The sequence below is a fragment of the Antechinus flavipes genome, chromosome 1 (genome assembly GCF_016432865.1).
Source record: "Antechinus flavipes isolate AdamAnt ecotype Samford, QLD, Australia chromosome 1, AdamAnt_v2, whole genome shotgun sequence".
Lineage (NCBI taxonomy): Eukaryota > Metazoa > Chordata > Mammalia > Dasyuromorphia > Dasyuridae > Antechinus > Antechinus flavipes.
The window spans coordinates 589,854,772-589,875,506 of record NC_067398.1 but is presented as its reverse complement, the minus strand read 5'-3'; the positions used below and the strand labels follow the sequence as shown (position 1 = coordinate 589,875,506).

General features: G+C 33.1%; 1 protein-coding gene across 1 annotated transcript in view; it reads right to left on the bottom strand.

Moving 5' to 3' along the window:
• RIMS2 (regulating synaptic membrane exocytosis 2) overlaps positions 1 to 20,735 on the bottom strand; it is a 761,226-nt gene that overhangs the window by 579,497 nt on the left and 160,994 nt on the right. The window contains exon 2 of the mRNA XM_051974462.1: positions 8,175 to 8,385. Within this exon, the coding sequence (XP_051830422.1) occupies positions 8,175 to 8,385 (211 nt within the window). The remainder of the gene's footprint in view (positions 1 to 8,174; positions 8,386 to 20,735) is intronic.

The window sequence follows — 20,735 nt, the reverse complement described above, 5'->3', positions numbered from 1 at the left end:
GAGAGATCAACTTTCTTGCTTAGGATCACACAGTTAGAAACTATTTAGGGCACTGAAAATCAGGTCTTCCTGAGTACAATAAAAAAAATGACCTCATAATCAATCAATCAACAAGCATTTATTAAACATATGTTAAAGTTCATTCATCATTTCCAGCTCTACATGATCTCATGGACAAAAGTTGATAGGGTTTCTTAACAAAGATACTGAACTTTTTTTTTCCATTTCCTTCTCAAGTTCATTTTACAGATGCAGAAACAGAAGTGAACAGAATTAAGGAACTTGCCCAGCATCACAGAGCTAGTAAGAGTCAGAGGATTTGAACTCAGATCTTCTTGACTCCAAACCTAGTACCCTATCTTCTAATCACCTAGTTGCCCCTTATTAAGCACATACTATGTGCCAAATTTTGAAAAAGCAAAGATAAACAAGGGGGTTTCTTCTCTCTAGAACCTTATAGTCTTTTGGAAAAAAGAGTAAAGATATATAGATATATATGCATGTATAAATACATATACCTATGCAATATAACTATATACAAACTAAATATAAAACAAATACAAGAGAAGTAAGAAAGGCATTAGTAGTTGAGGGCATTAGGAGAAACTGCTTAGAAGATGGTGATACCTCCCAAGAATCTATTTTTGCATGGCTTAACTTGTCAGGAAGCTCTTCCTAACGTTAAACCTAAAATTGTCTTTTTTGCAACTTTTACTCATTTCTCCTACTTCTGCCTCTAGGTTCCCTAAAAATGTCTAATCCTCTTTTTCTGTGGCAACCATTCAGATCCTTGCAAATTGTTATCTTTTCTTCCCCCTTTCAACTAACTTCCATATGATGCAAACTCAAGGTTCTCCACTATCTGGTTGCCCTTCTCTATATGTAGTCATGATCATAGACCAAATCATGTAGTCATCAGGGTATAAAGTAGCTAGATATCATAGTGGAAAGAGTGCTAGACCCGGAATCAGGAAGCCTGAAATCTGGCTTCGGAAACTTACTTGCTATATGGCCCTTGGCAAGTCATTAAAGTCTGCTTCTATTTTTCTCATTTGCAAAATGAAGAGGATAAAAGAATTTACCTTTCAAAGTTGTTGAGATAAACAGAGATATTTATTAAGTGCTTTGCAAATCGTTAAGTGCTGTCTAAATGCCAATTATTATTTTAACAAAATTTTGAAGAATAGAGTGTAAAAGAAAACATGAGAATTGTCAATGCTGCTTCATATCATTTAAATCCAATATGTGAGATCATAATAATACTAATAAGTCACTCTAAGATATTATTTTAGACTCAGAGAATAACTTCATTTCCTCTATGGAGAGCCAATTATCAATTTGCCATCCCTCACTGGGGAGCAAAACAATCCATTCAGCATACCACTTGGCATAGTTGAATGAGAAAAATCTATGGTCTTCTGGGCCATTCTCTACAGTAGGAATCTATATGAAAACTGAGGAGAATAGCAACTTACTATTTCATTGGGAAAGATGCTTTGGACAAAGAAAGGCCAAGAAGGAATCTGATCCATTTGGAAGTAAAGAAAAGGGGGAAAAAGAATAATAAAGGTTTCAAAGGAGAAAAGGGGTTCTATAGTCTACTGAACTCTTTCATCAATCCTTTTTTAAATCTCCCTAGTTTCACAATGACATTTTACCTTATATTATGTGTTATATACTATCTGTCTCTCTATATATGCTATACATATATATGTATATATATACTTGCAGACATATAATGTGATGTCGTTGTGTCACATATTATATTTCACTATATTATCACATACATCACATATTATAGTGTCATGTAATATATGGGTCATATACATATAATATAATGTCATACACTATAGTATCATGTATTATAAGACCTAAGTATATCTATATGCAGGTGTGTATAACATATGCACATATGTATGAATGTATATGCATGCATTATGCATATGATATATAATTAACTTATTATATTACATTACTTCCCTTGCTAGACCATATGTTGTGAGGATATGGAAGAATCATTTATGCTTCTACAATTTAGTTTTAAGATCCATACCTGTTTTTCTATAAGGATTCACCGCAGCCTTGCCAGAATTATACTTTGCTGTATCCTCAGGTTTGAGAGCTTAATGAAGCTTCTCCAAGTACCTCTCAAAGAATATGGCTGAATGCTTTCAGAAGTCAAATAGAAGAAGCTGAAATTACCATATATGACCACAAGTTTATTGGCTTTTCATCTGACTCTCTGCCTTCTTTCACAAAACCACACTCTATCCATGTCATCATCTTCCAATCTCTTGACCCCTCAATTCTCTCTCTGATCATCTTCCCAACACAATCCTCTCTTCTCTTCTCCCCACTTTAACCAATTCAACTCTACACTGTCCTCTTATCTTGAATCTCCAGCTCCTGATAATATCATCAATTATGCCAAGCCAGAACTCAGCCTCAGATCACTCCTACTCTTTGTCACCTCCACTCCTAAACACTTGCTGCTGAACAAAGATAGAAAAAAATACACAAACTTCCTGATGGATCCACTACATATTTCTTTTATATAAACTCAAGGAGGCCCTTACCACTGCTAAAGGATTCTACTATACCCCTTTTATTAGCTTACTCTCCCCCCTTCACAGCAGTTCTTCCAAATCTTTTCATACCTCCTCAAACTTCTCTACACACCTCCCACCTCCACTCTTAATTAAGAAACGTGCCTTTTATTTTATAGAAAAATTGAGGCCATTCTCTAAGAACTCCCTCCTCTCCCCTTGTCCTTATCTATTACTCAGATGTCTTCAGCCACTTTTTTTCCCTGTCTCATCATGAAGTGGGCTTACTTCCTACAAGGCTAACCCCTCTGCTTGTTGGAATAATTCCATTCTATGTGCTCTCTTCCAACAGCTGGATACTTCCATCAACCTTACTCTTTTACTTATTTTTAATCTCTCCTTGTCTATTGACTCAGCTCTTGAAGTGTTTCCTCTTTCTCTTCTTAATCCTTTATAATCTAATTTACTATTTCACTATAATTCCTCTCTCTTAGTTGCCAAATCTAATGGCCTTTTCTCAATCCTTATTTTCCATGGTCTCTTTATAACCTTTGATATTGTTAGCTACTCCTTGATACTCTCTTCCCTCTGGGTTTTTGAGACACCACTCACTCTCCTAGATTTCTTGTTACCTATCTGACCACTCCTTCTCTGTCTCCTTTCCTGGATCTTCAAGCAGATCACATCCTTTAATCTTAGGTGTCCTTCCTGGTTCTGTCCTAAGTATTCTTCTTTTCTCCCTTTATACTACTTTTGACTTGATGATTTTAGAGCTCCTATGGATTTAATTACTAACTCTATGTTGATAAATTTTAAATCTAATTATTTTGTGCCAATTCACCTACTGACCTTCAATCTTGAATCTCTAACTATCTTTCATACTTCTCAAACGGGATATCCAAGAGACATCTTATATGTGATAAACTGAGAATGGGATTCATCTTTTCCCCTAAACTTTTCACTCCTCTTTCCCCTCCATTACCTTCCCTACTTCTATAGAAGATAATGCCATTCTTCCAGTTCCTCAGGACTGCAACCTAGAAGTCAGCCTGTCCATTACCTTCCCTACTTCTATAGAAGATAATGCCATTCTTCCAGTTCCTCAGGACTGCAACCTAGAAGTCAGCCTGTATTCCTCACTAATTCTTTCTTTTGTAACATCTCTCCATTAAGTCTCCTTCTCTCTTCTGACACTACCATCACTCTAGTATAGACCCCTATCACTTCATGCCTTGATTTTTGCAACAGCTACTAATGTGTCTTCCTGTCTCAAGTCTCTCACCACTCCAATACACCTCCATTCAATTACTAAAGTGATTTTCCCAAAGCATAGATCCGATCATGCACTACCCTCTCCTCCACTTAACAAACTCCAGTTACTTCCTATTAATTCTAAAATCAAATACAGAATGCTCTATTTGGCATTCAAAACCTTTCACAACTTAGCTCCCTCCTACTTTTTCAGTCTTCTTATATCTTACTCCCATCTTTTGACTTCGGGCATTTTCTCTGGCTGTTAATGTCCATTCCAATTACTGATTCCCTTGACTTCTTTTAAGTTCTAACCAAAATCATACTTTTTATAAGAAGCCTTCTCCAAACCCTTTTAATTTCAATGCTTTCCCTCTGTTAATTATTTCCTATTTATGCTGTCTAAAGCTTACTTTGTATATATTTGTTTGCAAGTTGTCTTCCCAATAGATTATAAGCCTCTTGGTGGATGAAACTGTCTTTTGCCTCTTTTCTACATAGCATATAGTGGGCACTTAACAAAGGTTCAGTTGATTGATTGATGACCTCTAAAGTCCTTTCCATCTAAATCTATAATTTTGTAATTCTAAGTCACAGAATATGAATCTATGAACCTTCAAAGCATTATCATATTTGCTTTAACATTTTATATTAGCTTAAATATTTAAGTTTAATTTTGGAAAAAGTCATTTTGGACAAAAAATTGAATTAATATTTCAAAAAAAAAAACCTAAGTGCCACATTACCTCCATCTGGCCCTGCAATTCATTTATTCTTTTTTGCAGTATTCTAAATTTGTCCTCAAGAGAGAATTGATTAATTTTTTAGGGATGGCTTCACATGAAAGAACCACAAAATTAAAATGAAAGCTTATTTTATCTTACTTTATCAGCAAATTGCTAAACTAACTCAAAAAAACAACTGTATAATTAAATTTTATACTACAAAGAGCAATCGGCTTTTCAGAAAAATCTTTGTTACAATATCCTGCCTGAATTTCACTGGATTTGATAATAATGAGATATGACAGAAACAAAGAGAAGTGTTAAATATCTACTAGAAGCAAGAGACTATTGCCATTAGTTACATAAGGAAGTTGAGAAAAGGTATGATGGTCCAATTGGAAGGGATATGATAAATGTCCGTATCATTCTGTGGTTATTGCTGCTGTTGCTGCTGCCATTATTTAGTTAATCTCAACAGAATGTAAGTTCCTTGTGAGCAGAAACCATTTTGTTTTAGGCACCTGTTAGTTGCTGGTTAGTAGATAAGAATGGTAAAATAGAAATAGAAAACTTGTATCTAATTACTAGCTCTGACATTTACCTGCCTGACTTTGGAAAAGTCATTAACTTCCCTGGCTATCATTGTAAAATGAAAGGATTCTACTAGATAACTTTTAAGGTCCCATTTTTTTTTCAGGGAGCATGTTACTAAATATTTATAAGCATACCCCTGTTTAAGGCTAAAATGCAAAAAGAGGGAAGTAGGAATATAAAATGACTACAAAGGGACTCCTAAAAACTTGAAAAATAGAAATTTATATGAATCCTAAGAGGAAAATTAAGAGGAATTGAAGGAAAGATATTTACTGCAGACCAAATGGAAAAAAGGTAATGGGAAGATAATGAGATGATATAGCAAATAGTCCCTATTAAGTCAAAGTAATATATTAAAATACTTTTCCACAAAGAATCTAGATTAAGTATAAAACTGGTTGACAAGATACAGTGAGGAGGTAACTAAGCAAGATAACTGCTGCTGTACAGTCTCAAAGTGCCTTAAAGTACAGTTGATTTCTGTGCAGATATCTTTACTTAAGCATATTTATATAAGCACAATACTAAATATTTAAACAAATATAAATAAGCTTCTAAAGCAGGGTCAGCTATTCTGTGTTACAAAAGCTCATCTCTTTAGCAACAATATTCTAACAGTGATATTCTACAACCACAATTCATGGAATGCCACCCTCCCAGAAGAATTAAAATCATGAGTTACCCAAAGGAGCAGTGGAAATACATGTGATGGGTTAAAGTCATCTATATATTACCAACAATGATTTGTACATGTAAGATAAAATGAAAGACATTATCAAGGACAGGAGGTTTCATGGAATAGAGAAAAAAGAGTTGAACCTCTGGTCTTAGGATCCCAGTTCAGATCCCAGCTCTATCATTTGCTATGTGGGTGATCTTGGGGTAAAAAATTCTTAACCTAACTGGGCCTCAATTTTCTCACATATAAAATTAATTATTGGTCTATATTACTTCTGAGGTCCTTCCAACATCGAGTTTTATGATCTTATGAATAGAAATTTAGTGGATATATATGAATGACACATGAATGTCAAGAAAAGGAGATAGTACAGTCATGAGACAGAGTAACAACAGATGGATATCTTGAAAAATAGCTACAATTATATTGGTACAATATATTTTTTAAAAATTTCTAGTGCACTGAGAAATTCTCTTTGTAGAATACTGGCATTAATAGTAACTAAAGATCAATTTATTACATATGCTTAACTTGTCACCACAATGCAATTTTACCTACTTGTTTTAAAAATAGAAATAGAATAAAAGTAGTTTTGTTTGTTTATTTTTAAGGGAAAACTAAGAAGGAAATTACTCATGCTGAAACTAGAATTTGTTAAAATTAAAACTAATTTCCTAGCAAACAAACTTTCTATTGTTGATCACTTTTTAAACATAATATCTCCAAAATATATTTAAAGATTATCAATAGCTATGGGAACTTTCTTAGAAAACATTCCATAATGTAAAGGGCACTAGATACAGACCTGGGTTTAAATCCCACCTCTGACACCTTAGACAAGTTACTTAAGTTGTAACCTATGATACCTACCTCCTCTCTTTCACTTTCCTCTATAAAAAGGAGGGTGATGAAACTAATGACCTTTAATGTCCATTTCAGCTCTAAATATTTAAGTTTATGTTGTTGCTGTAAAGCCATTTCAGTCATGTCCAAGTTCTCATGACCCCATGCATGAATTTTTCTTGGCAAAGGTATTAGAGTGACTTGTTATTTCTTTCTTGAGATTCTTTCACAGATGAGGAAACTGAGGCAAAAAAGGTCAAATGACTTTCCCAGTCACACATTTAGTGAATGCCTGTGTCCAGATTTGAAATCAAAAAGATATTCTTCCCAACTCTAGGTCTGCCAACTCTATCCACTGTACCACCTAGCTGGCTGATTTTATAATCTACTAGATATAGTGGAACAAAGTCAATGTTTCTCTTCCTTACTCTATAAAATGAGGAACTTGGATTAGGTCACCTTCAAATTTTCTACAAATAGGACAGCTAGTTTATACAGTGGATAAAGCACCAGCCCTGAAGTCAGGAGGACCTGAGTTCAAATCTGGTCTCAGAAACTTAACATTTCCTAGCTGTATGACTCTAGGCAAGTCATTTAATTTGCCTCAGCATAAATAAATAAACAAATGAATAAATAAATAAATAAATAAATGGACAGAAAAATTAATTAATTAATTGATTAATTGCTTAATTAATGAATAAATTAGTAAGTAAGTAAATAAAATCTCTACAATTCCCTAAGGACACATTCCTTTGAACTGAACTGGTAACTTCATGTATTTCAAAGATATAGATGGCCATGAAAAAAAGCATTATTTACTTCTCAGTTTAGGGTGTGATATAAATAAGGTTTGCATCCCAGCTTTGTAACTCATTATATGTGTGATCTTGGATAAAGGAGGATAGAAAGAAACAACTATTTTAAAAGGACCTACTATTCACCAAGCATTATACAACATGTTTTACAAATATTATCTCAAAAAAAAAAACCCTGTCGGGTAGGTGCTCTTGATATTTCCATTTTACAGTTGAGAAAACTGAAGTAGAGAGAGGTTAAAGGATGGTCTAGGTCATAGACCTAGTAAATGTGTAAGGCCAGAGTTAAATTCATGCGTTCCTGACTCCAGGCCCAGAACTTTATTAGCTATACTACGCAGCTAATTCTCTTTCAATTTCCTCATCTGTAAAAGGAGGATGTTTTATCTGATGACATTTAATGTCCTTGTCAGTTCTAAATCTATGAGTTTATAAACCTGATCCTATAATCTAGTGGATTAAAATAAAATCAAAATCTTCACCATACAAAAGTAAAGTAAATAAGATAGAAATAAGATAGAAAACCATCTAGATAACTCAATCCAAAAAAACTTCTTTTTCCTGAAATAACAAGACATGGAACTTTTTGCTTGGATGTTTTAATAATAATCTTAATTATTTATTGTATTTTGCTGTTATAAACCTGGACATGATAAAATATCCTAAACACAAATCATTTCAATAACAAGGCAATTCTGTTTAACCCAAGTGATTTCCATACCTTGTTTGAGCGTAATGACACTCGCCCTCCACAGCGTGCACAGAATTTTGTTTGGCAATATGAACAGTTATGGCCACATCCATCAGCAAATTTTGTTTTGTGGCAGATGCCACAAGTGGGAGCATCACCCTTCTGCTCCTGCTGCTGCTGGGATTCTTCCCCCATCTTCTTGACCTGCTCCTTGTACATTTCAAACTGCTGGTGCAACTTTCTGTTAGGAAAACATAATAAAAAAAATCAGTTCCCAATAGAAAAAATAAATAGTTCACTTCTCAAAACAAACAAACAAAAAAAAATTATCATTCTAAGATCATGTAACATTTATAAGAAGAAATATTTGAAAATGTTTAAAATAATACAGACATAATATTTAGCAGAATACAAAAAACAAAATAATGCAATTTGATCATTTCAAGAGAAATGTCTCTTTGGGACACAGTCATGACAATGCTACAGAAAGTTTGGCTCTCTTCATGAATATTAACTCAAATATAAATTTACCATGTCGATATAAACATAGAAAGTCAACCAGACATCTAGTTGGCATAAGACATGCTGAACTAGATTTGCTTGAGTTCAATTCTAAAATCATTTCTTATTACGTGTAAAATATCCAGATACTATTGTGTCTTCAAGTGCTATCTTAAAATGATCCAAGTAAGACTAGCTTATGAAAGGAAACATGTCATAATAGTTAGAACCCTGGGTTTGGAGTTAAAAGGCCTATATTCAAATCCTTCCTTGGGAGTTTGGTAGTTGTGTAATCATGGTCAATTTATTTAATCTATCGATGTCTCTATCTACTTATCTATAAAACTGGAAGTACTTGTTTCAAAGGACTGTCAAAAGAACCAGATAAGACAATACAGGGGAAGGGTTTCAAAACTTTTAAGTGGTTGATGATGATCATAATGATGATGATGATAACAATTATGATAACCTATATTTTCATAGCATTTTATTTTTGGCAGTGTACTTTCTATACATTTTCTCATTTAATCTTCATGTCTACACCATTAAGTAGCTACTACAAGTATTATTGAACTAATTTTTAAAATAAGGACAAGGTTTGGAGAGGCCATAAATCCAGAACCAAAATGTACCTCTAATCCAGACACTTCATTTTTCATGTTAGAAAGCTAAGGTTTAGGAAGGTAAAGTGAATTAACTAAGGTCACCTGTGTATCAATCTTCAAAGATGGGATTTGAACACAGCAACTCTGACTACAGAAATAAAGGTCTTTCTCACTATACTACTGTACCTTACTCCTATCACAAAGAAAGTTGTACTAAATGCTAGAAATGAGATTTGAATTCAGTTTTCTCCTGATTGCATGTCCAGAACCCTTTCATAATATTTCTATTACTACTTAGAGGCAATTAAAAATGAAGCTTATTCAGCAAAATAAATATAAGACTAAGACTCTCAAGTTTAATTCTAAAAGCTCAGTGACATTCACAGCATAGGGGACCAGCTTCATTACACTTTTCAGTGATTTTTTAAAAAATTATTTCCAAATAAAAATGGCTTTATGTTTTTTTACTAAGGGAATAAGAAGCAGACTGACCACCTTTTGGCTTTTAAAATAAAACTGGGACCCATGAGTCTCAAATAGCTGAGACAAATTCTCAGTTGGGGTTTCTGCAATATTCAGTCATCATGAGGAACACCGGATGATTGGCTTCACTAATTGGTTAAATCTGTTCAAGAGTCTGGACAACAGTTGGCAGACAAAATAGTGCGAAATATTAGAAGTGGAACCAGAGAAGCTGTACAAAAAAAAAGTAGAGCCAAGTTTTAAAGACAGAGGATTACCCACTCTCATACCCCACCTCCACCCAAAAACAAGTGTTTTGAAGTTTCAGTCAAGTACTAAACAAAACCTTAAATTTACAAGACATCTTTTATGAAATATTCAAAAAAATTTTTTTAAAAACTGGCTTCAAAGCATTTTTCTAAAATCAGTGACTATTAGGGAACAAAAAGACTAAAGAGGTCCTGATATCTATCTGTTCCCCAACTTCTTTCACTTGTAATAGGTGTCTGTTCTTGGTGTCTCCATCCATTCTTCTCTAATTTACTTTTCAATACCTTTCAGTCTGCATTCTGATCTCATCACTCACCTCAAAGTGCTTTCTCCAAAGTTCCCAGTGAGCTCTTGAATGTCAAATCTTATGACCCATTTTTGTTCTTCATACTTTTCAATCACTCTAGAGCATCTGATAATGTTGATCATTCTCTCCCTTCCTAAATATTCTCTTTTTTTGGGAGGGGGGGAGGGGCGGCAGGTTCTGGACAGTGCTCTCTCCTCCTTCTCCCCCGACATATATGACTATTCTTTCTTAGTCTCCATTGATTCAATTGTCATCCATTTCTTTCTGTCTTGGGAATTGTTCCCCAAGGCTCTGTTCTGGGCCCTCTTCTATTCTTTCTCTACATTCCCTTTCTTGGTGATTTCATCAGCTCCTACATGTTCAATTATTATCTCTATAAAGATAAAACTCATAGATCTATATATCTAGCCCTATTCTCTTTCCTGAATTCCAGATCTACCTCAACAACTACCCATTGGACATTTCAATCTGGATGTTTGTAGATGTCTCAAACATAACATGTTCAAAACAGAAATTATCTTTTGTCCAAAACCCATCCCTCTGAATTTCCCTATTTCCATTGGGGCTGATGTCTAGTTTATCAGGCTCACAATGTGAGAGTGATCCTTGACTCTTTTTTTCTCCTTTACCCACTATTCAGACAGTTGCAAAATTTCATCAATTCTACCTCCACATCTCTCACATATGTCCTCTTCTCTCTACTTATATGGTTACCATCCTGATTCAGTCTTTCATTACCTATCAAATCTACTAATACAGTAGCCTCCTAATTGGTCTCTCAGCTTTCTAACAATTCAAAGCATCTAAATTAAGATGGTTACTCAAAAAAGTTATGGTTACTCAAAAAAGTTAACAGGTCCCCCGCTATTAGAGATCTTGAAATAAAGGATGAATGACAATTTGTCAAATATGTTGTAGTAAATTCCTTTTTATGGAAAAAGTTTGGTCTACTTGGTCAATGATGTCCCTTCAACTCTGAAATTCTGTGATTTTGAGATTCATTTCTCCATACCACATTTAAATTGTAAGGAATCCAGGGAGTTTTCTTGACCTTGACTCTAACCACAAATAGCTCATTGTTTTTCCCTGCCCGTACTCCTACTGTGCTTGGGTATAGCTGTGAGAGGTACACAGATGGTATCAAGGCAGGGGTCGACAACCTATGGCCTCTGTACACAAAGAAGTCTTGCCATCCAACTTTCAAGGTTTAAAAATGGGTACAGAGGAAACCAAAACCAAAGGTGGAAGAAACTAGAATAGGAGGAGCCATGACAAACGTGAACAGCAGATTTAGCTTATGAAGTAGTAAGTATAAATATATAAGAGGCTAGAGAGTAGAATTTCAATTCTACTGCAATTCTTCTCAATTCAACTTCAAATCTTACATGTGGCATTTTCCTAATATAACAACAAGCACTTGTATTCCTAATTCTGGATTATTTTCTCAATAGCCTTGCCTACTGCGTTGTTTTTTAGATTACAGATACCATCCTAAAGGTTTAAATTCTTTTTTTCCCCTCTGGCACCTATATCCAGAGTACCAGCTCTTCTGTTTAGTGACTGCCTCATCTGATTCATTACCAAATCAACCCTACCATTGTTCTTAAAAGGAGTATGTTAATCATCTTCCTAATAGCTCCATTTAGGGACATTTATTTTCATTTCAAAATGCCTCTATTTGGACATCACTCTACTATGTATGTTGTACTTTCCCCACCATAATGTAAATTCCTAAACAGCAGAGACTGTTTTTACTTTTGAATCTGTGACTGTCCCTACTTTCCCTGTCCTACCCCAGTACATTAGCATATAGGAAGCACTGAATAAGTGCTTTTTTCCATCCATTAATTTACCCTTTTTAGTGTATAGAGGTTAGCTACCACTAACATCCTCTCCTACATACAATTTGTGAAGAAAAAAAAAGTTTGTTTTTGAAAGCCAATGCCCCCCCCTTTTGAGAGTTGGATAATAAATTTTCTTTCTTTTCCCATATCTTACTCCTTAGCATCAACAGCATTCCCCATCACCATTCAAACCCCTCATCAAAGAAGAACAAAGATTAAAAACTGGAAAGGTTGGTAACACTCATGTTATGCCAATCTATGCCCTTATCTGGGATAGGATAATATTGGAAAGATGCTATGATGGGAAAAACATGGTGATTTGCCAAAAACTTTCACTGAAGAATAGAGGTAGGTACTTTACCACAAGTTGTTTGAAATAGGCCATGGGAATTTCAAGAGGGTAGGATTTGAGTTTTTCTAAATGTATTTCAAACCCATGTACAGTAGAGTGTTTTAATAAGTTTGTGAAATAGAACTGATCTGAACTGAACTGAATTAAACAATTTTAAATTTTTTAATTCATAATATTAGCTATGCTATTCATTTATCCAATATTAGATGAAAGGGAAGAAAATGTCAAGGAGAAAATTGTCTGATAAAACAATATGAATCTAGTACCTTTCTTGTACCGAGTACAGGAGAATTCAGACACTTTCAGAAGTAGTGCAGGAATAACATAATAATGCTGAGCAAAATCATGATAATGTTTAAAAATAAGTATTATAATAACTGGTTCATATCTTATTTCTATCATGTATTAGGAAATTTTTTATACTGCTTAAAAAGAAAATGACAGAAGCATATTAAAATGCCTCTCAGTAAAAACATTAATATGAAAATTCATATTTAGTTGATTCTTTATCTTTAACAGCTATTTTCAGGTGATACTTCAAAGATTTTGTTCCTTTTTTATATTAAGCCAGTATAACTAATTTCCTGTAGGAAATTAAACTCGGGAGGTCAATTTCCTCCACAAAATCTGTATGTACCCACTAGATACAGAAATCTTTGAAGCTGAAAATATCCTAATCCCATTCACAAAATGAAATAATCTTGATAATAATTCTCATGGTTAGAAATAATAAAACTTAACGTCATATCTTATTCTAAATAATGAGAGTATTAAAAAAATTTAGGAAAAAAGATTAAGAACTATGAAAAATGAAAAAGATACATTATTATATAATATATTAAAATAGGAATATCTTTTCAAGATATTCTTATCTTTTTGAAAAAGTCACTTGAATAGGAAAAGCACTTGGAGTTACATAAGAAAAGTCACTAAATAATACTCTTGAATCAGTAAATCCATTATTGTCCATGTTCCCCAAGGAACCCAAAGATAACTGGTAATTCAAGGTTTGTGAAATATTTCACAAATCATCTTATTTGATCTTTACAACATCCCTGTAAAAGAGAGCCAATGGTTTTCCTCATTTAACAGATTAGTAAACTAAAGCTGAGAAAAATCACTTGCAGAGGGTCATAAAATAGCCAGAATTCAAGCTCAGATTTTCCTAACTTCAAGACCAGTATCCTCTACCAAAATATTTGTAGATCTATTTTTTGTGATATAGAAAAACTGGAAACAAAGCAAGTATCTATAATCAGGGAATGACTAAACATATGGTGACATATTACACACAGGGTTGAATAAATGCAATAAAGGTAAGCTGGGGTGCAGACTCCAAGCTAGTTTAGTTTATTAATAATGAAGCATATCGTTTAAGAAAGTGCATCATGCTGGCAATATCAGTAAAGCCAGAAACTTGCACAGAAGGAGAGGACCTTCTTTATTAGCACACAATTTAAAAAAAGGGGGGGTGGTGTTATAGGCATGGAGAAAAGATGATAGAGTTTAGTATTTGAGCAGAACCATTATGTTTAGCTAAACTAAGCAAAATTGGATGACAGAGAAAGCCTAATAATATCCCTCTCTAATAATTAAAAAATGTTAAATATTTCGTGAGCCCCATTTCTATTTTGTAGGTTTTTGTTAGAGATTCACAACTAGGAGACTTGTTGTCTCCTTGAAAGCCATAAAAACTCCCTTTATGACACAAAAACAGGAAACGGACTTGGATTAGGTGATCTCTAAAATTCCTGCAAACCCCTAAACTAATTTACATCTAGACAAGCAAAATAATATGAAGGCTTGAGATATATAGCTACACACCTCTTTTTTTAAAAATGCCTTGTAAAAAGCTCCCATTTAATGGATTAGTTTAGTTTAATTTTAAATTTTTTAATATAGGTTCATAAATAGAGCTGGAAGCAGCAATATGCTGATTAATATTTAACAATCAGCTCTCCCCCCTCACAAAAAAGACATGGACCCACTGCACACAAATTTAATATGTATTATAATAGTTTCTCCATCACTTTCTTAAGTCTAGACAAAAAAACAAAACAATAAATTAGCCCCTGATATGTAGCATTTGTAGATTTCTAAGGTATAAATATACACACACTAAAAATTTAACAATCAAATCTTGGTTCCAAGCTGGCTCCAACATATTCTTGCTTAGAAAAGAACTTCAAAAGTCTTCTGGTCCAACCATAACATTTTACAGATGAGATGTCTGAGGTCTGTAAGGGTCACAGAATTTCCCCACGATCATATAGATGATAAATAACAAAGTCAAGATTTGAACCCATGTGCACAAAAATTGGACACTTCCCACTGTATCATTTAGAGAGAAAGAGGATTAATCTGATGCCCTTGGCTATCATATCTTTTCCTCTTTCCTAAACTTTTCTAATATGGCATATGAAAGGAACAGAAACCAAAAGTACAAAGGAAAGACAGCAAGGAAAATCAATACTTAACCGGCCCAAACTAATAAAAAATAAATTTTTCTGGGTTACTCATAGATCTTAGGTATCTCTTGATTTTAACACTGACTATTAATTATATTAGACAAAATCATTGGATACCCTAAAAATTCATTTCCATCATGATTTAGATGATTGTAGGAATTTCTTCTGATCCTGTGAGAAAAGCATGTCACATCATTCCTGTAAAATTTGCTTTCACATAAAGCTTGTTGAACAAATTCAAGCTTGAAAAGAATGAATTACAGATAAAAGGGTGTCATATTTTGAGAAATTATCAAAAATTCAAGATATAAACAGGCTTTTGCTACACACATACATGCACGCACGCATACACACACACATACACATCACAAAGAGTGCTCCTTTGAAAAAATAAAACAATATTAGAGAATAAAGTATTTTTTTACTACTACATAAGGTAACTATATATTCTCTTTACCAAATTAAAAAACCAAAATAAAAGATGTGAACACTTTAATAACTGTGTCACAAGATGGATGGATAACTGATAGGCATTTAATCTCAGTTTGGCACAGTCACAAAAGAACTAGAGCTAAAGTGGAATGCAGCAGGCCAACTTGTACTATAAGTTGCCAACTAAGATCACATTACAGTAATTAATACAAATATGCCTCACTTCACAGAATATTGTGTTACTGTAAAAGTTCCATGCAAATTTCAATTTCATAAACACATTTCATTTTAAGTGTACTAGGGACTTCATCATTTCAGAGAAACTACAGTTAGTGTCTTAGTAAAATAAAAGATCATTTGTAATTCCTGTCTTTGAATTTGGACATTCATAATTTTTCAAAGAAACATAAATGTTGCTTTTGGCACATGAATGCCAATGAAATATGAAAAAAAAAATCAAATTATTGTCCTTATTTGCTACTTTTTTAATTGAATTGGGCAAGATGATAAACTCATTGACTCCATATATTTCTATATTCACACTTTATTATTTGGCCAGAAATGTTAAGGTTTTCTAATTAAAAATACAATAATAATTGTGACTTCATTGTTAAACATTGATTTTTGTTAAATAATAATTTTCTAATTGGATGATTTTCATTTAAAGAACTAATTTTTTTTTTAAAAATCTGAATACTGATTTTTGTTCACTTTTTAAGAGTAATACAGATTTAAAAAAAACTTAATTAGGGAAATTTCTGAAAAGGAATCTACATGAATTATAAGTACAAAATATCTTAATTAGCAGTAAAAATTAGAGAAACACACAGAAGCAATGTACTTGTCATTGTTACAAAGTACTAAATAAGTGAAATGAAATTTTAAATATATATCTGTATGTGTATATATATATATGTATATATTATCCTATGCCCATATAATTTTTTTACTAATTAAACAATTTATGCTTTTTAAAAAATAATTCCAGGTAAATTTGTTGAGTTTTGGCTCACTTTTTAAATTGTTTCTCATTCATATTTTTAATTTACAAAATAAGAATAATATTTCTTCTATAAATACTAATAATATTAATAGTATACTAATAATAGTATAATGAAGTATGGCTTTTTTCCTAATTAGTTGTTATTTCAATTTGTACATAACAAATTAGACACTTTTTAAGTAGAAGATATATACTAAATGTTTATTCAATTAAAAACAATTGAATAGGATTCATGGTTATAATGGTATGTGAAGGTCAGACCTAGAGAGACAAAGTTAGATTCGCTAGGAACATCCAAACAAATAACTAAGTTTAATGAAAAATAAATATCCTTTATAAATATCCTGGTGGTAGTGGTAGTGATAGTGATGATGAGGATGATGATGACAAGAATAATGATGACCACAGAAACAACACATTTTACAATTCTTTAAGCTTGAAAATTGGTAAAAACTGTCACACTCTATTTTATCTGGGAAGAATGGGTCTAATTAAAAAATGAATTTTAGTTACTTAATAATACATATTTTTCACAGAACCACACATACACACACATACTCATACACAAGAATCTCCATGGTGATTGGCTAAGAGATCAGGAAATAAGAGCTCTTTCAGGGAATAAATGTTTTCTGTTCAGTTTGCTTCATCTTTATCTAACCAAAGAAATTTGGGAATGTGAAATCCAAACTATCCACTAGTACCTAATACACATACCTTTTTTAATACACTGGGTAATCAATAAATATTCTTCAAATAAATGATTACTTAAAAATGCAACTTATTATAAGATACCTGATTTACTATTGCAGTAATTCAATAAATTGTAACTTAGTGTTCTGAAAGATCCACATTATTTCCCTGGGCACTCATTTGCTGAAAGTAATTTATGCATCAAAGATACTGTGGTTCATTAATTATCCTATACACTAAAATTTTCATTACGATTAGGATCAGTCTTTATAACCAAAACTAAGTAGAGAATTGTACAATTTCCCAGTTAATTCAATTGTGAGCAACTTTATAGATGATCCTAAAGTAAACAGTCTTCAACTCAGACATGGCTGCATATAGCAAGTTTTAACAGTACAGCTACACAAGGAACATGCAATATAATCTATGAAGACGCCTTTTGTACCTTACTTATTATTAGGGGATAAAGTAACACTGAAAGGTAAATAGTCTAATTCCTGTTATTCAGTTCTGTTCAACTCTTCATGACCTCATTTGGGGTTTTCTTGGCAGAGAGTGGATTAATTTGCCATTTTCCTCTCCAGCTCATATTGCTGAAAACTGAGGCACACTGAGACAAACAGCATTAAGTAATTTATCCAGGGTCACACATGTAGTAAATGTCTAAGGCCAAATTTGAACTCAGGTCTTTCTGATTTTAGGCCCAGAGCTCTATTCACTGTGCCATTGGAACTGCTCCATAAAATTCAAAGTAGAAACTAAATTTTAAAATTAAAACTAAGTAGTTAAAAACTCATTTCTAAATGTTTTCACACATTCAACTTTTCTTTAAAGTAATAGAAAATATTAGAAGACTCTCCAATAACTAATAATCTTTTATTTATTTTTATTACATTTTGAATTCTTAGTTGTCTCCCTCTTCAACCCCACAATAGAAAAGGCTAACATTTAATGTAGATAGCATATGTGAAATCATCCAATATGTACTTCCATATATCAGGTTTTTTTCTGGAAATAGATAACAAGTTTTTATTATTGTTATTAAACAATCTTATCAGAACAGACAGTCTAAGATAAATAACAGCATAAAGTCAACTGTTAATTTTTCAGTAATCTACATAAGAACGAGAAATATCTCTTCATGAAACTCCACACTTCTGGACCAAATGGAAAACAGTGTTATAGGCAACAGGAAACAATATTGCAATAGCATGGTTATAGAACATCTTTAGCAATTAAAGGCCAACACACATTAGCTAGGCAGAAAACTCTTAAAATTTTACAAACACTATTTCTGATAATTCTCTGATTGATTTTAGTTGCAAGTTGACTAATATAGCATCTCTCATAGCAAGAATAGTGTCACAGTGAACAGTGATCCACTTGGAATATTCAAATAATGTATCATTCCATTAGTAGCTTTATTTCTCTGAACCAATAACTTAATTCTCAGTCTTAGTTTTATTGTTTGTTGTTTGTTTTGTTTTGTTTTTCTTTGCATCTTCAGCACAAATCTGATACATAATAAGTGCTTAATAAAAGTCATTTTACTGACTGGCCTTTTTCCTAATCTACAAAATGGTAATAATAAAAGGACCAACCTCACAGGATTGTTGTCAGAATCTGAGAACAGAATGAATGCAAAGCACTCTGTGAATCTTCAAGTACTATATTTTATATCTATATGTACATATATGTATACTATTATAGAATATATGATATACTATATGTTATAGTGCATACATATACATATATTATGTATGCTATATATAATATACTCAAAATAATAAATTATATATGATATATACTATATTCAATTATTCTATTAAATATTGAGTGTGGTACAGAACAACTTTGTATATGGGTCTACATTCTCTTCTGGGTGACAGTTGGCAACCAATTCCTAGCTCTTGTCTTTATGGCTAAGCAGCCATTTAGATAAATACAGCAAGGGCAGGGTCTAATATAGATTTGGAGAACATTCCCTAAGTAAATATAGAGGGAATCCTAGCAGTCAAGTAGTAAAGGAATTAAGTTAGACCCTGATGTTTCATGATTAAATTAGTACTAAGGACTACCTTTGACACTGTTCTAAGCCCCAATGTTGGAATGCCATACATTATGTCTTATAGCATCCTTCTCATCAAAGGAGATAAATAAATAAATAGATAGATAGATAGATAGATAGATAGATAGATAGATAGATAGCAAAGTTGGACTCAAGTAAAATTACCAAAAAAAGAAAGAAAGAAAGAAAGAAAGAAAAAAAGAAAGAAAGAAAGAAAGAAAGAAAGAAAGAAATATACTTAGAACAACCTATTAGCAAACCACACTTGTAATGGTAAGAAAACAAAGAACACCTTAGTTCAATTTCTGGCTAGCTTTTTGCTAGTTGTATGTCATTAGTCAAACCACTTAAACTGCCTGAGCTGTGGTTTCTTCATTTATAGAATAAGGGTAATAACTCCTGCAGATAGGTCTTGTGGCAAGATAGATGAAGAGCTAGCCTTGTGAATCAGGACTCTTAATCTTTCAGTGTCCTATACCTCTCCATAAATCTCTAAGTTGCAGAAAGGGTACTGGGCTGTAAAAATAAAAAAGACCCTCTTTATAGATTAAATGAAAAATCCAGTCAAAAATCAGTATACAATAACTTATCTTTTAATAGGTTTGATGTGAGGATAATATTTAAAAAGGTAAAAAGTAATGCAAAGCATACCAAAAGTCTTAGTGCAGTTTTAATGTTTAATAGCATAAATGTCCTTAATATAAATATAATAATAATATTTTAATCCTCCTATCAAGTTTCCAGTAAAACTCAACAAATAGAAGAAAGTTTAGATAATATGTAATCTGGATAGATAAAATACTCACTATTATTTGACACTATAAATGTGTTCGAGAGGTACAAAACATTCTATTATGTGAGGATGGGGGGAGTAGGAGAAGAGTATTATCAAAAAAAAAAAAAAGATCAGAGATGGCTTTCTGTGGAAGGCAGTTTTCAGAAAAACCTTAGAAGAATGCTGGTTGCCCCAAATTCCAAACTGTACCACCTGAGGCAAGCCTAAGCAAGACAATACTCAATTTTTTTTCATTCTTCTCTTGCTTCTATTTAAACATACATGTTTGATATTATATCCCTTTAAGACCTTATGAGATAACTGGTAAGCTGATCTGATAAAATAATTTGTGCTACAGTTTGAAGGGATACAATGGCTTTAGGGATCTCTCATTCCAGAACACAATTTACAAGGAGCCAGACTTTGGTTCTGATGATTAATCAACCCTGGGGTTTTCAAACACAATGACAGAGAGTTATTGATATTTGAGACTCCCACCTATTATCTCTCCTTTTCCCCCTCCTTTCCTTCCTCCCTCCCTTCCTTTCTCCCTTCTTTTTCCTTTCTCTCTTTCTTCCTCTCTCTTAGCCTTTCCCCTCCTTCCCTCCCTTTCTCCCTCTCTCTCTGCACTCCCTCCCTCCATCTCCTCCCCTTCTTCTCTTTCCCTCCTTCCTTCCCCTTCTCCCTTTTCTCTCTCCCTCCTTCCCTTTTTTTCTTCCTCCCTTCCTCCCATTCTCCCTTCCTCCTCAGCACTCTCCCTTGCTCCTTTGCTCCCTCATTCTCCCTCTCCCTCCTCCTCTTCTCTCTCTAT